Raw genomic sequence first — 15,030 nt, 5'->3', positions numbered from 1 at the left:
GTAATGCAGAAGGCCATGAACCGTAGACACAAGAGTTCAGAGCTTAGCAACATTTGTGATTTGCCTTCATACACTTCTGGTCCAAAAATGCCAAATAAATCATGTAATATTTTTAAACAATAAATGACTGGTCAGAAAATGACCCTCAAACCACAAGAGAGCTTCTGTTCCTGTATACTTTGAATGTGTGGGTAAAAAATAAAAACAGAAAGATTCTCTCATAAGCAAAAGTAAAAACGAGACTGAATTCAAAAATCTGTTCATTGACTGAAGCACCACTGAAAAAAACAAACAAAAAAGTTATATGTAAAGTTACTATTTGCATTTTATTTGGCTATTTATTTGTTGATTTCCTGACCAGTGATTAGTGTATACACTATTTTGCCAAATGTTTTCGGACACCAGGTCATAAGAATGGTTATGTGCTTTTTGAGCACCACATTCTACCTTTAGTCCTGATTTGCTCTTATAATTCCTTCCACTCTTTTTTGGAAAGATGTTTATTTAGATTTTGGATTGTGCATGTGGACATTTTTGTAGATTTTTGTGAAGGCAGGTACTGATGTAGGTGATGTGAGGATTCCTGGGGTGCAGTCAGTCTTCCAATTCACCCCAAAGGTGTTCAGTAGAGTTGAGATTAGAGCTCTATAGCAGGCCACAACCAAACTCCAAATAATGTAAACTACATCTCCATGGTCAGTTTGTGCGCAGGGGCATTGCCATGCTCGAACAGGTTTGGGTTTTAAACTTCAAGTGAACGCAAAATATTATTTTACCGCATCCAAAGACGTCCTGTACAAAAATGTGGTAACAGTTGGGAGAAGAACCACATATGGCAGGAAAGGTCAGGTGTCCCAATACTTTTGTCCATATAGTGTATGTTAGTATTTAATATTTACTTAATGCTTAAGTAATACATGGTATTTAATATTTAAAGTGTAAAAAAAAATGCTTTGCTATTAATGCTGGTGTTTATGGGTTTGTTAATGTTAACAGTGTTGATAGTAAAGGAAACTGTAATGCCAGTGATCAGGTGTTCATGCTGATCTTATCTTCATAACAACTGTTCTACAACTCTGTCCTCTGCACTGCAACTCTGTCCTCTGCACTGCAACTCTGTCCTCTGCACTGTAACTCTGTCCTCTGCACTGTCCAAGGACAACATATGTAACCATCCTCAGCGTGCTTTAGCACTACTGAACACACTGGGTGCATGTTCTCTCTCTCTCTCTCTCTCTATCTCACACACACACACACACACACACACACACACACACACACACACAGAAAAGAGAATGGCTTCCGGAGTGGGTGAGGACATTGGACTAATCAATTCAATCACTAAGTATAAATAAAACACAGCCTTTTTCTAATCAGCTGACTAAAGCAGGAAAAAGTCTGTACACACTCTGCTATGCAATCACAAAGATGAACCATCTCTGAGCATTGCCATTAGCGCGCGCGCACACACACACACACACACACACACACACACAAAAGCATTATGGCTCTGAGCCGTTCAAATGTGGTTAAATATCATTTACAAAAAACAACTCTCCAATGAAGGCGCTGTAAAAAGAAGCACTTTTCCCCAATCACTTCTATTACACTCGTATGATACAGTAATATCTCTCTCTCTCTCTCTCTCTCTCTCTCTCTCTCTCTCTCTCTCTCTCTCACACACACACACACACACACACACACACACACACACACACACACACACACACACACACACACACACACACACACACACACACGCCATTCTACACAGCATTAAGGTAGCGTAAGAGCAAGAACACTATATCAAATCTATATAATACCCATCACTCACTTACTCATACACAAACACACACACACACACACACACACACACACACACACACACACACAAACCTCCCCAGCAGCACCGCATTAATATTACAATTGGTACTATAAGCAATATTACTATTGCTGTGTAAGAGAATGGCAGGTAATGATTTTCATTTTAGTGGGGAAAAGAGCATACAGATGTACATGTAAGTACATGCACAGACAGACAGACTGACAGACAGACAGACACACACACACATCAACAGAGAGATCTTACACTTTATTGCCTTTAACCTGGGTCATGGCCCGTGTGGAGGCTGAGTGTTTTTATTTTCTGCTCGAATGCGAGCTCGGCCTGCATTAAGGCTCTTTATTAAAATGGCTGATTCTTCCTACATTTACAGCATTATGTACAGTCACACACACACACACACACACACACACACACACACACACACACACACACACACACACACACACGGACTAGTTCTGAAAATTCGATCAAGGACGAAGAGTGCTTTCAAAACAAAACGTTTGCCACAGCAATCAATTTGCGGTTTTAGGTTTGTTTTACAATAATAAATAATGATTTCGCATTGAAAACTTTATTTCTACTGTAATACCTCATTTTTTTAACTTAAGCAACAACATAAGAATACAGCTGTATGAAAAGGTGTGGGCATTCCTAGCCAAATCACATATTTACCTGAATTTGGACTTTTCTTACCTGAATTTTGACTTTTTTTTTTTTTTTTTTACTTTTTTATACCTGAATTTTTAAAGTTTCAGACCTATTCATTCATTTTTTAATAACATTTAACAATGGAAATAAGCAGCTTTACTGAGATTTAAAAAAAAAATTATTTAGGAGGAAAACTTGTGAGGAACAAAAGTAAAAAGGGAACTCATCCTCAACACAGAATGTCCAATCCTGTGGTTCTGAGCCATTGTAGTAGACTGTTGAGATTAATTACAGTCCAAATCCATCCTCAAAGTTCTTGATTAACTCAGTTAAGTTCTTAATTAATTGATGAACTGATTCATTGGTCGTCATTAAGAGTACAGTTCCAGTGTGAACTGCATTCTCCAACTCTTCAAACACAACCCAAAGGTATAGGATGCACTACACAGCTGGCTGACGATCCAAAAATGAACCAAATGGGTGCCTACATAAAAACATTTCCAGCTCCAATTTCCACTGTCCAAAATGTCCATAAGCAATGGCAGGTCCATAAGCAGTGAAGTCAAGGCAGGAACTGATAAAACAAGTCAGCTTTTAGAGAGGGCTGCTCCTATTCTGGGAAGAAAAGGCACAAAATGACACGTAGGACCTGCAGGAGAATTTAGCTGCACTCTTGCATTGATCTGCATTGAAGATTCATAAGAAGAAATCTTACCTGTGACTGCCTACTGTATGCAAAACAACATCCAGATTGTTCCAAGGCATTTGGGAAACAAATGATGTAGTAAAAGTAAAAATTTCATAACAAATTCAAGAAAATGTCTTGCGAAGAGTGGGTGAAAATGATATATTATATATATATATATATATATATATATATATATATATATATATATATTGTTGCAGATGTTTTTATTATTATTATTATTATTATTATATTTTATATTAAAAAGCTTACAATATTTATTAGGGAAGGGATGCCAAAACTTTTGCATACAACTGTGAGAGCAGACACTGTGATTTTATTACATATTTCTGTGTATAAGAAAACAGAACAGCCCACACTTTTTGTCATTGACCCTCACTGTTTCAGCTGTGTGTGTTTTTGGCCCTTTTTGTTAACCACAACAGACTGAGACAAATATTTACAAATAGATTACATTTAAACATGTGGAACTATTTAAAGCAACATCCATGATGAGTTAGGGTGAGTTCTCTGAGAACAGCTCTGTCTATTTCAGCCCTTAACCTCTTACACAGAGAGCACACACACACACACACACACACACACACACACACACACACACACACACACACACATATTATATATATATATATATATATATATATATATATATATATATATATATATATATATATATATATATATATATATATATATATATATATATATTGGTGCACACCCAGGAGCAGAGAAATGCTTTCCCTAGGGGAATGAGAAGGTGATCAGAAAAGTTTACTATTATTAAAGCACAGCGGCCTCTTATTACACTGGCCAGAGTGTGTGTGTGTATATGTGTGTGTGTGTGTGTGTGTGTGTGTGTGTGTGTGTGTGTGTGTGTGTGTGTGTGTGTGTGTGTGTGTGTGTGTGTGTGTGTGTGTGTGTTACAAAAGGCGCCTGTTCTGCAGCCCAGAATAAAACAGGCCTGAGAAGATCCAGACTTCTATCACTCTCACACACACACGTAACATCAGCACTCTTACACACAGAGAGTGCAGGGTTAAGGCTTTGACTGGACAACAACAATGCACTAGAAAAACACTGTGTAATTCAGTGTGTGTGTGTGTGTGTGTGTGTGTGTGTGTGTGTGTGTGTGTGTGTGTGTGTGTGTGTGTGTGTGTGTGTGTGTGTGTGTGTGTTCGTGTGTGTTCTAAATCCTTTTCTTTTTAAAGTAGTCAGCATACTGGCCACCCAGTCCCTGTGAGTGCTGGCCTACGTAAGGTGCCTCTGATGTCACTTCCTGTACCGCCAGCGTGGGATATTCTCGCTTCTGTCCTCGAGCCTAAGACAGGTGTAGAAAGAGAGTAAAGAAAGTAAGAGTAAGAAAGCAAGAGAGAGAGAGAGAGAGAGAGAGAGAGAGAGAGAGAGAGACATACTGATATTGTTTGTCGTTATAATTTCTATGTTACATTGTTAATACAGTAAAACTGTCATGTCAATAAAGACACTTTGACCTCAAAACTGACAGTGATACAGACAGACAGACAGACACAGAGAGAGAGAGAGAGAGAGAGAGAGAGAGAGAGAGGGAGGGAGGGAGAGAGACAGCGGGAGAGAGAGCGAGAGACAGGGAGAGAAAATAAAGATCATTGACAGAGACAGGGAGAGCGAAAGAAAGAAAGGGATAGAGAGAGATGATAAAAGAGATAGATAGATAGATAGATAGATAGATAGATAGATAGATAGATAGATAGATAGATAGATAGATAGATAGATAGATAGATAGATAGATAGATAGATGTCATGGCAATGAATGAGAAACCGATAGAATAACACAATTAAGGAAAGAGACAAGAAATGACACAAAAAAAGAAAGTGAACAGTAAGACAGATAGAACAAGACAGCGATAAAGAAAATCAAACAGTATTAAAAAGAAATAGAGGGACAGACAGATGAAAGGAGAGACTAAGTAAATTGATGATAAACAAGTTAAATATAAGGTTTCAATATTATCTTCTTGTAAATTTTACACACACATTTACATTAGGCCACGCCATGCGTCCTGTCCAGAATACATCAAGGGAAGATCTGAACTGCAGGAATTTGCATGTGTAGTAAAATCCATCTCTGGTATAAGACGTATTTCCTGTATTACGTTTTAATAAGCAAATCTGCTTACTGTATTGTTCCGTGTTTCCATTTGTTTTATGCACACACTGATTCTGCATCAAAAAGCCTGTTATCATGTGAGAGATAGAGGGAGACAGAGAGACAGACAGGCGGAGGAAGAGATGAACAGAGATATATAAAACAAATAAGACAAAGATGCAGTAAAGAACAGATTTAGGGAAATGCAGCACAGAGCTGTAGATAAAAAGAAAGACGGGGCAAATATATGAAAAAAGGGAAAAAGAGAGATATAGGGATGAACATTGTATGGAAAAGGAGAAAGATATAGAGAGAACACACACACACTCACACACACTTACACACACTGAAATGCATTGTCTACAGATAGATGTGCACATCTCTTTCTCCTCTCACACCATCTGATAAACTGTCCACACAAATTAGTGCCAGCCCCCCACTGAGCTGCGTTCATACAAAACCCCAAAGACAAGAGAAACACACAGCGAAAATTGTGCACAAACAGGTTATAGATCTTTCAGGAACCTGTTTCACACAAGATAATCATCTTATGTTCATCACAATGTCTCTCTGTCTCTCCGCTGTCTAACTCCACAACCCTGACAATGAACCCGACAGACGTGTTGGCAGAGTGTGGGGTCTGCACACGCGTTCGCTCACTTACATAGTAATACTGGCTCCAGTCGGTCACGCCATGTGCACTGTGTGTGTGTGTGACGCCACTGGGGGTGTGTGTGTGAGCGTGTGTAGGGGCGATGAACCCGGGCATGATCGGCAGGGCACTGTAGGTGGGCAGGATGGGCGGGGCAGCGCCATTCAGAGACAGAGGAGAAACTATTGGTGGCTTAACGACCTCCAGCTCCTAGACAGAGAGAGAGAGAGAGAGAGAGAGAGAGAGGGAGAGGGAGAGAGAGGGAGGGACATTAAAGAAAGCGAAAGACAGAAATTGAGGAAGAGGGACAAAGACATATGGGAGAAAGAAAGTAAAACAGATAAGTAAAAGAGAGACAGAGACATGTGGGGAAGAAGAAAAACAAAAAGAACAATCGACAGAGAGACATAAAAAGAGAGGGAGAGAAAGAGAGAGAGACAAAAAAAATGACAGAGAAAGCAAAAGAGAGAGACAGAGAAAAAGACAGACAGACATGAGAGAGACAGAACAAAACAGATGGACAGACAGACAGTAAAAAAAAGACAGAGAAACAGAGGAAGACAGTGAAAGAGACAGAGAAGAAATAACAGACAGACACGAGAGACAGAGAAAAAATTGGGATAAACAGAAATATGAGAGAGAAACAGACAAAAGAGAGAGAGAGAGAGAGAGAGAGAGAGAGAGAGAGAGAGAGAGAGAGAGAGAGATGTAAATAAATGTGTACACTGAGTATATTTTTCATTTTGTCATAACTTTTTTTTTTTTTTGGTGTTTTTTTTTTTTTGCAAATGTCTTTACTTATTAAATTGCTCATTTACTATTTAGTTCTGCCTCCAAAACTTTGCTGTCTACACTCCATGAGAAAAAAGTTAGAATCAATCCAAATCTCCACAACCACACTACAAAATCTAGTAGAACATCTTCCCAGGAGAGTGAACCCTAATGTTATATGTCCAAGAAGTCATTGATCTGGTCTTCCATGATGAGCAAACCCATTGAGTTGGGTGATTAGGTGTGAGTGCAAGAGGAAAACTCTGACTGTATATAAAACTATAAGTCAATAATAAAAGTAATAACTTTAATAAGGCTGTTTATATTTTTCTGTAAAAATATTTCTCGACTAGACCCCAGAAGACTATTCTATGTAGCTTGTGGATGATTGCTCTGATTTGTTGAGAGCTCATGGAGAAAACTGAACCTATGGAACTGGAATTACTGAAGCTTTTACCTGCAGACTGAACTTCTCCGTTCCTCTCATGACTGAGCAAACCCTAGTTCTATGTGGGGAACTATCTTGATTTAGGATAAATTAGGTTGCGCTGTACAGTAGTGTGTGTGTGTGTGTGTGTGTGTGTGTGTGTGTGTGTGTGTGTGTTTACCTTGCTGAGGTCTCTCTGCTGGTACACGGGTGCAGCTGCTTGGCTTATCTGAGTCTGGGAATAGTACTGAGTGACGGCCTGCATGTAAGAAGTGTAGTCTCCATATGAAGACGTGACCACAGCCTGAGAGAGAGAGAGAGAGACGGATTATGGGATTATGGGGGAACATGAGGGATAAGAAGGAGAAACAAAGTTTTAGATCTGACTCAACTTCCCAGGAAATTGTTTAATAGGCAGGCCCTATGAGCAGCATAATTGGATTGCAACATTCATTCTATCTTACTATTAAAGGACCCCCCCCCCCCCCCCAAGGGTCCTGGACAGTCACTGTTCTCACATGGTGGTGTCCAAGGAAGCTTGAAGCCTCAACATTGCACTGAAAGTAAAAATCTTCACAGGCTATTCCTCTTTTTTTTTCGGCTACTCCCGTTAGGAGGGGCTCATGCATCTTGATATCACCCTGTCCTCTACATCTGTCTCTTTCAAACCAACTACATGCATGTCTTTCATCATCACAACCATAAACCTTCATCTTGGCCTTACTCTTTTCCTCCAGCCTGGCGGCTTCATCCTCAGCATTCTTCTTCCGATATACCCCTCCTCTGTCCCTCCTCTACACATGACCAAACCATCTCAATCCCACTTCTCTGATCTTGTCTTTCACATCACAGTGTATTCAAATGCAATTATGTGTCATATGAGAACCAATTCACTTTCAGTAATTGTTTTTTCTGGTCCACCTGGGGAGGTGGTAGATGTCAAAGCAAACATTTGCCAAAACAATAGCCAGGCCTTCTGCTACCAATTATGTCTTAAAAACAATCCTTCTCAAAAAAAGACGAAGAAAACGTGGATGAGAAAAAGCAAAGTAGAGTTTACTGCAGTAAAACCACAATCAAGCCGAGAGGATACTCATGACATGTCAGAGATGATCTGAAAATCAGTGGCAAAATCTTCATGTATTCACATTGTACATCCCTTGATTACCAACACATTTGAAAACTCCCCAAATTTTGGCCCTTCACAGTTACCATTATCTAATAACATCCTTCTTTAATACGTCATTTAGAGGTTTGTTTAATCGTTTAATTCCCTTTAACTTCAGACTTTTAGTCCTAGGGTTGGACTGAAGAAAAAAAAAAAAGAAGAACCATCTTATTTCTCCCACTTACTTGCCATGTTTATTCCTTCTGACCATGTATAAGTATCTTTTTGTTATTTTGTTTTACTTCTGCTATTTGTTCTCAATTATTTATCTAAAATTTTTATAATTTAGTCGCTACATGATTCTTTTACACCTGATCCAAGAATGTGGCCATCATACCAGCTGGTTCGTGTTCCTCAGGTCTCTGACGGTTCTACCCAAACGGACATATGCCTCCCTGATAACAATTTCCAGATATTGATAATAGCAGTGTTGCATCATGTTCTAGTGACAGTGTTGAGTCATGTATTAGTGTAAATGGTCATGATTACAGGCCCATCCACCTTTATGTGAGGGTCCTTTTGGTCAGGCCAGTAAAACTTCTGAAGATTTTGTTGATTAGTTCTGTGGTTTCCCTTCATTTGCACATTCCTTTAAGTATTAGCTCTTTTCTCAAGGCCACTCTGGCCCAGAACATTTCACTCAGTAACTATGTGCTGGTCAAATAAAAATCCAAAACAATCTGTGCTGTGTCCTTTTTTTGGCTCTTAAATGTAGAATGTGCAGTTATTATATGAGCATGAAGTTTAAGTTAAGTATTAAGTAATAAATTATATATAATTATACACGGGTTTTACATGAGTTCACCAGCTTCCTGCTACTCTAGAGAGTTCACCAGCTTCCTGCTACTCTAGAGAGTTCACCAGCTTCCTGCTACTCTAGAGAGTTCACCAGCTTCCTGCTACTCTAGAGAGTTCACCAGCTTCCTGCTACTCTAGAGAGTTCACCAGCTTCCTGCTACTCTAGAGAGTTCACCAGCTTCCTGCTACTCTAGAGAGTTCTTATGTAAAACCCGTGTAAACAAGCTAATCGCCACACAGACAGAAATCAGAGGTCAGTATTGAACTGAAGACTCTGGAACTGTGTCATGGCAATCTTAAACAAAAGTACCTGCTCTTCACACAATCACTATTCCTGATGTCACTTTCAGTCTAGATAAATCACACTGCAGGGTTTTATTTCTTTGCATGAACAGAACATTAATCAAGAAATAAAATATTTTACAATATACCAGGGGTCCTCAAACTTTTTTTATACCAGGAGTCCCCAAACATAACATTTCCTTTCTCTAATCAGGCCGGCTCGGTCAGCAACAGAAACTGACATGGGCCTGACTCTCTGCCAGTATTATTATGGAGCTTTTATTATGATTTAAAATGTATTTATCAGGCCTCCTAATGCTAGATTAGTATATTATTTTTTCATGCACTGCACAGAAATATTACTTTTCAAGAAATATACAGCCTATTAAAAGAGCATTATTACAATTACAACGACTTTTTTCATATTTATTGCGACTGAACTCAAAACATTTGCTTACTTTTGCATATGGTTGGTGAGTGAATCTAACAATTAGGCTGTTAATAACTAGAGGTCGACCGATTTAACCAAAACCGATATATTGGATCGTACTTGCAGATAACTGATTAATTAACCGACTATTTTTAAACTGGATACTGCAAAAAAAAACACGCCATGTAAAATACTACTGAACTTTATTACCATAAAAAAATGTGCTAATGGAAAAAAATATGATGATGAATATTAATATCATTAATACATAATTATAAATATTAAATATAGCACTCTCCGTGCAAGTGTAAAAACAAAAGCACAAGGTGTCAGTGATTCGCCTCTAGAGGCCGCTATCATAATGAGAGCAGAGCGAAAGCCGGAAAAACTATCAGTACGAATTTTTGCCGATAGCTGAGAGTACCAGCAATCAACTATCTGTGCTTCAAACTCTATTGATAACTAAGGGAATTTTTTATTTTTAAAGTCATCCTTTATCAAATACAGATATGTTATGAGAAAAACATTGATATTTTAAACTACATTTTCTAAATATGTCTCTGGCATCCTTCAAAGAACTGTTCCAAATGTGGGGGCGGGCCATAGTTTGGGGCCCCATGCATTATACTATCTGACTGTTCTACTTGAGAAATTACTTTAAAAAAAACAACCAACAATGTTCATGCTAAGAGAAATAAAACAAACATTCTGCCCATACATACACAAAATATAAAGGGTGTGTGTGTATGTGTGTGTGTGTGTGTGTGTGTGTGTGTATGTGTGTGTGTGTGTGGGCTCACCTGAGCTTGTTCTTTGTTGTAGTCTGTAGCTGCAGTACTCTCCTGATTAGTGTTAGTGTAGCCCTGTGCCTGATAATGTTGGTACCACTGCTGCATGGCCTCCTACCATACACACACAGATAGAAGCAATCAGGTGCATTACACACTCGCAGCAGCAGCATCATGGACACTGAGCCTCGATTATCAATTAAATTGTTTCATAAGCCAGACTGGACCATACACCCCCCCCACCCCCCCAGAGTCACATGCATTTCAGTATTGCGTATTTGTCTGCAAATGTTGATAAATGCCGATGCCATGCGAAGTACTTTCTAGCTAATTGGCATTCATTTACATTAGGCACAGCTGTCTTACATTTACTTTACACAGGCAAATAAAACCAGTGGTGGACGAATTACACAAACCATGTAGTTGAGTTAAAGTAGAGATACACTCTGTAACATATTACTCCAGTAAAATGTAAACTTTTACTTTAGTGAAAGTACAAAAGTATTTGCCTTTAAATGTACTTAAGTATACAAAATACTATGATTCTTATGGCTATAATGTTCTTATTATCATTTTTATTGCAAGATTCTTACTTAATCAACTTCATGTGAAAATGTTGGTCTTAGCACACCAATCTATTAATAGAATGATATTAATGAGACAAACACTGATTGATATCGACTTATCACTAACATACAGTTCAGCATCAGTTCAACAGCAAGCAGAACATTTAGAGAGGAATACAGTAGATGAAAGCAGAAATTCCTGATTCTAACCTACCACAAACTCCTGTTGCCTTATTTGCATGATCTTTTTGAAGTAGTTAAAAAAAGGTTTTGGGCTCATGATAATTGTAATAGATATCACCAAGTGGAAATCAAAACAAGTTTAAAACTGATTGGTGGATTGCTGCGTGTTTAACCAGTAAAGTTTTTATCCACTCAAATAAAAAGGAACAACTGATTTAGCAAAATGCAGTTGAGTAAAAAGTGAAATATTTGACTTGGAAATGTAGTAAAGTCTCCTCAAATGAAATACTTCAGTAAAATACAGATATGACTGTTAAGTAGATAAAATTCTACTTAAGTTACAGTAATTAATTACATTTATTTTGCTACTGATCACCACTGACTCAAACCCATCTTGTAATGCGGATCAGTCATCAAAGCACAAAGGCAACCGGACACACACACACACACTGACTCCTTTTATTGGATGGCATTTATTTCGTCGGATTTAATGTCTAGTTTGATTAGGTTCAATTTATAGATTCTTTTCGGGAGTGCTTTTCTGTTTAGGTCTGCAAATGTTTTCCAAATAAAACAGCTCCATATCTAGCTTGATTTTTGCTTCAAATTTCATTAGCCATTAATTGTAACTCATGCTTCCTACAAAAGTCAAAAAGTTGGCAATCACTGAGCAGCAAAAAAAAAATTTGTATATTCCGCTAATAAACGTTGGTAGCCTAAAAAAACAACCCCTAGAGCTCTCAGGTTGTATTTCATCACCTCACTCATTGATTCGCTGTTTTCTTTCTATCCTCTTGCCTTCACCAGTCTTTCTATCTTGCCCTGGTTGCTGTCTTCTCTCCCTCTCCCCCTCCTCTCCCTCTTTCTGTCTTCATCCAGTGTGAAAGCTTGCTGTCTCTTTTCACTCAGTACAGTGCGGAGGAGTAGTGACAGACCAGATGGGACAAACGACTCGCAGCCAAACCCCCCTCCTCCCTCCCCCGTCCTTCTTTTCTCTTTTTTTTTCTCCCACATTTGCTCTCTCACTCAGAGGTGCACTTGCAGCAAGATGATAGATTCAAGGCCAGTTAATCCACCTAAATGCCCTTATCCTTCCAAACCACAGCCAAGAAGTAGGAGAGTGTGTGTGTGTGTGTATGTGAGAGAGTGCGAATCTGCAGGAAATTGTTTTGCACTTATGTTAAAGGAATTCTGCAGCATTTTACACCCTAATCTCTGTTTACTTCATCCGTAGTGTGTTAGATTTAGAGACAGCGCTATTGAGAGAGGAACGATAAACCTGTTTACTTCAGACTTACCTAAAATGGACGTTGTTGTTAATGAGGAGCCAACAAGCAAAAACGTGCAACCCTTTCACAAATGCTTCATACTGTACAAGAATATTTGCAGACGCTCTGAATCAATAGGACAAAAAATTCACAGGGAAAAAACTGTGGCTACTTCCAGCATTCTAACTTAAAAATATATATATTGCTTTAATATTGGAAAGAATATTGGAAATAACCAGTGAAATAATGTCTCATCTTTAACTTGATTTGAAATGTTGGATCATGTCCTTTTGCTTTACAGCATTAAATACAGGATGTACAGTAATAACATATCTGTCTGATTCACTCTTAAGAGTCAGTGAGTTCTTTTTTTTTTTTTATGTACAATCGGGTAATAAAAAACTTGGTGGCATGCTGTTAAAAGAAAAAAACAAAAACATTGGTATGATGTGTCCTGACACAAAACACAACTTTTGTTACCACCCAGAACTTGATTACTTTCCAATAACTGCAAGTTTTCAATTGCTTTTTTCCTCATAAACATTTTATGCCAATAATGGAATTTTTTTGGCACAACAACAAAACAAACTGAAATGAGTAAGTTTATAATGTCATCTACTTTACACAGTGCTGACTCCGCCTCCGAAAATGTCCCTCCACCACAGTGTCCTTCCAAAACTGGAAAGAAAACTTCGCTATATCAAGAATTTGATGTTTCTTTTTTGTGAAATATCTTTTAATTTATATCAAATATTATATAATATATTGTGCTAGTTTGAAAAATTAAAGGACGTCACAAATTAGAATGCTTTAAGTCCCTTATAAATCAGGAGGATTATGTTTTTGCAATAAATGGGCAACTCAGAGAGCAGTAATGTGAATTCTTGTACCAAAAGGAGTCTGAAAATCCCACTGCAACAGCACATGTTGAATGTCACATCCGGTGTGACACCACTTTAGCGCAAGCTTACTTATTTATGACAATGAAAATAGCAACTAAGTGCTAATGGACGAATTAGCTTCTGGCCAATATTGCCAAAAACTGGATAGCTGGGTAAATAGATAGGTGGATGGACAGACTGACATACAGATAGACAAACGTACAGGCAGCCACATGAGTGGGTTTATGGATAGATAGGTGGATGGATGGGTGGGTGGATGGATGGCTGGAAGGATCAATGGATGGATGGATAGGTGGGTGGGGTGATGATGGATGGGTGGAATGTGTACAGGGATGGATGGATGGTTGGATATGTGGGTGGTTGGAGTGGTGGATAGATAAATGGGTAAATGGATGAGTAGGTAAATGGATAGATGGATGGACGGATGGATGGATGGATGGATGGATGGATGGATTAATAGAATACAATAAAATAGAATAGCATAGAAGTCAGTTGGTTTGAAAACAGAAAAAAAACAAGCGCAAATGAATGAGACACCCAGTGCCAGTGAGTGTTAAACTGTTCTTCTGTTACCTGTGTGAATAAGGGAAGAGCTCAGCCCTTTCATTCAAAGCCCTATTATTTCCATTTCATCTCATTCTCATTCTCCTGTGATTTTCGAGTTACCATCAGTCCCCTTTTCATTTTCCTCTGGGCATGTGCCACCCCCTCTGGCCCCTTCTGTCACGCTTCATATCCGACAGAAAATAGGCACAGTGAACAGATAGATAGATAGATAGATAGATAGATAGATAGATAGATAGATAGATAGATAGATAGATAGATAGATAGATAGACAGATAGACAGACAGACAGACAGACAGACAGACAGACAGACAGACAGACAAGACAGACAGACAGACAGACAGACAGCTAAGATATTCATGGTTTCATTTCACTCCTGCGATATAGAACAGCTGATGCTTCCTGGTCTAAGAGTTTGTAAACACATACATTCACAAGGCACTTTAAAAGGAACACCTGTATCCTTGCACATTCATGTATACATACAATCAGCCAATCTCAAAGCAGGAGCGTAATGCATAAAATCACACATCGATGCAAATCATTTTGTATTTGAATTACTCGTGTTACTTTAGGAATCATTTCAGCCGTATTTAGTTCTTTCAGCCAAAAACTGGAACCTGAAACTACAGTGGAAAACCAAAAACAATTAGGAATTGTCTAGTTGATGCAACCCAAGGGATGATATCCTGTTCAAACTCTAGAGCTTTTGGGAAAACGAAACTTGCTGAAATACTCAAACAAGCAGCAACAATTTTAATTATTTGTAATTTATATTTAATTTATATTTATTTCTTTTGTAATCTGAAACAGTCTCTGACGAAAGAATTTCCTTCAGGATTAATAAAGTTTTATCTTATCTAATGTTATCTTATGCTATCTTAAAATGAATGCGAGTACTGCTAA

The 15,030-nt window shown here is 38.3% G+C and overlaps 1 protein-coding gene across 1 annotated transcript in view; it reads right to left on the bottom strand.

Moving 5' to 3' along the window:
* Positions 1-3,878: 3,878 nt before the first annotated feature.
* raver2 (ribonucleoprotein, PTB-binding 2) overlaps positions 3,879-15,030 on the bottom strand; it is an 84,973-nt gene continuing 73,821 nt past the window's right edge. Inside the window, exons 12-15 of the mRNA XM_083566787.1 lie at positions 10,654-10,755; positions 7,357-7,479; positions 5,990-6,187; positions 3,879-4,518 (exon numbers count right to left, since the gene is read on the bottom strand). Of these exons, the coding sequence (XP_083422913.1) occupies positions 4,387-4,518; positions 5,990-6,187; positions 7,357-7,479; positions 10,654-10,755 (555 nt within the window). The 3' untranslated portion in view covers positions 3,879-4,386. The remainder of the gene's footprint in view (positions 4,519-5,989; positions 6,188-7,356; positions 7,480-10,653; positions 10,756-15,030) is intronic.

Source organism: Silurus aristotelis, assembly GCF_946808225.1.
Source record: "Silurus aristotelis genome assembly, chromosome: 2".
Taxonomy (NCBI): domain Eukaryota; kingdom Metazoa; phylum Chordata; class Actinopteri; order Siluriformes; family Siluridae; genus Silurus; species Silurus aristotelis.
The sequence above is the reverse complement of the archived record's forward strand: the minus strand, read 5'-3'. Positions and strand labels throughout refer to the sequence as shown.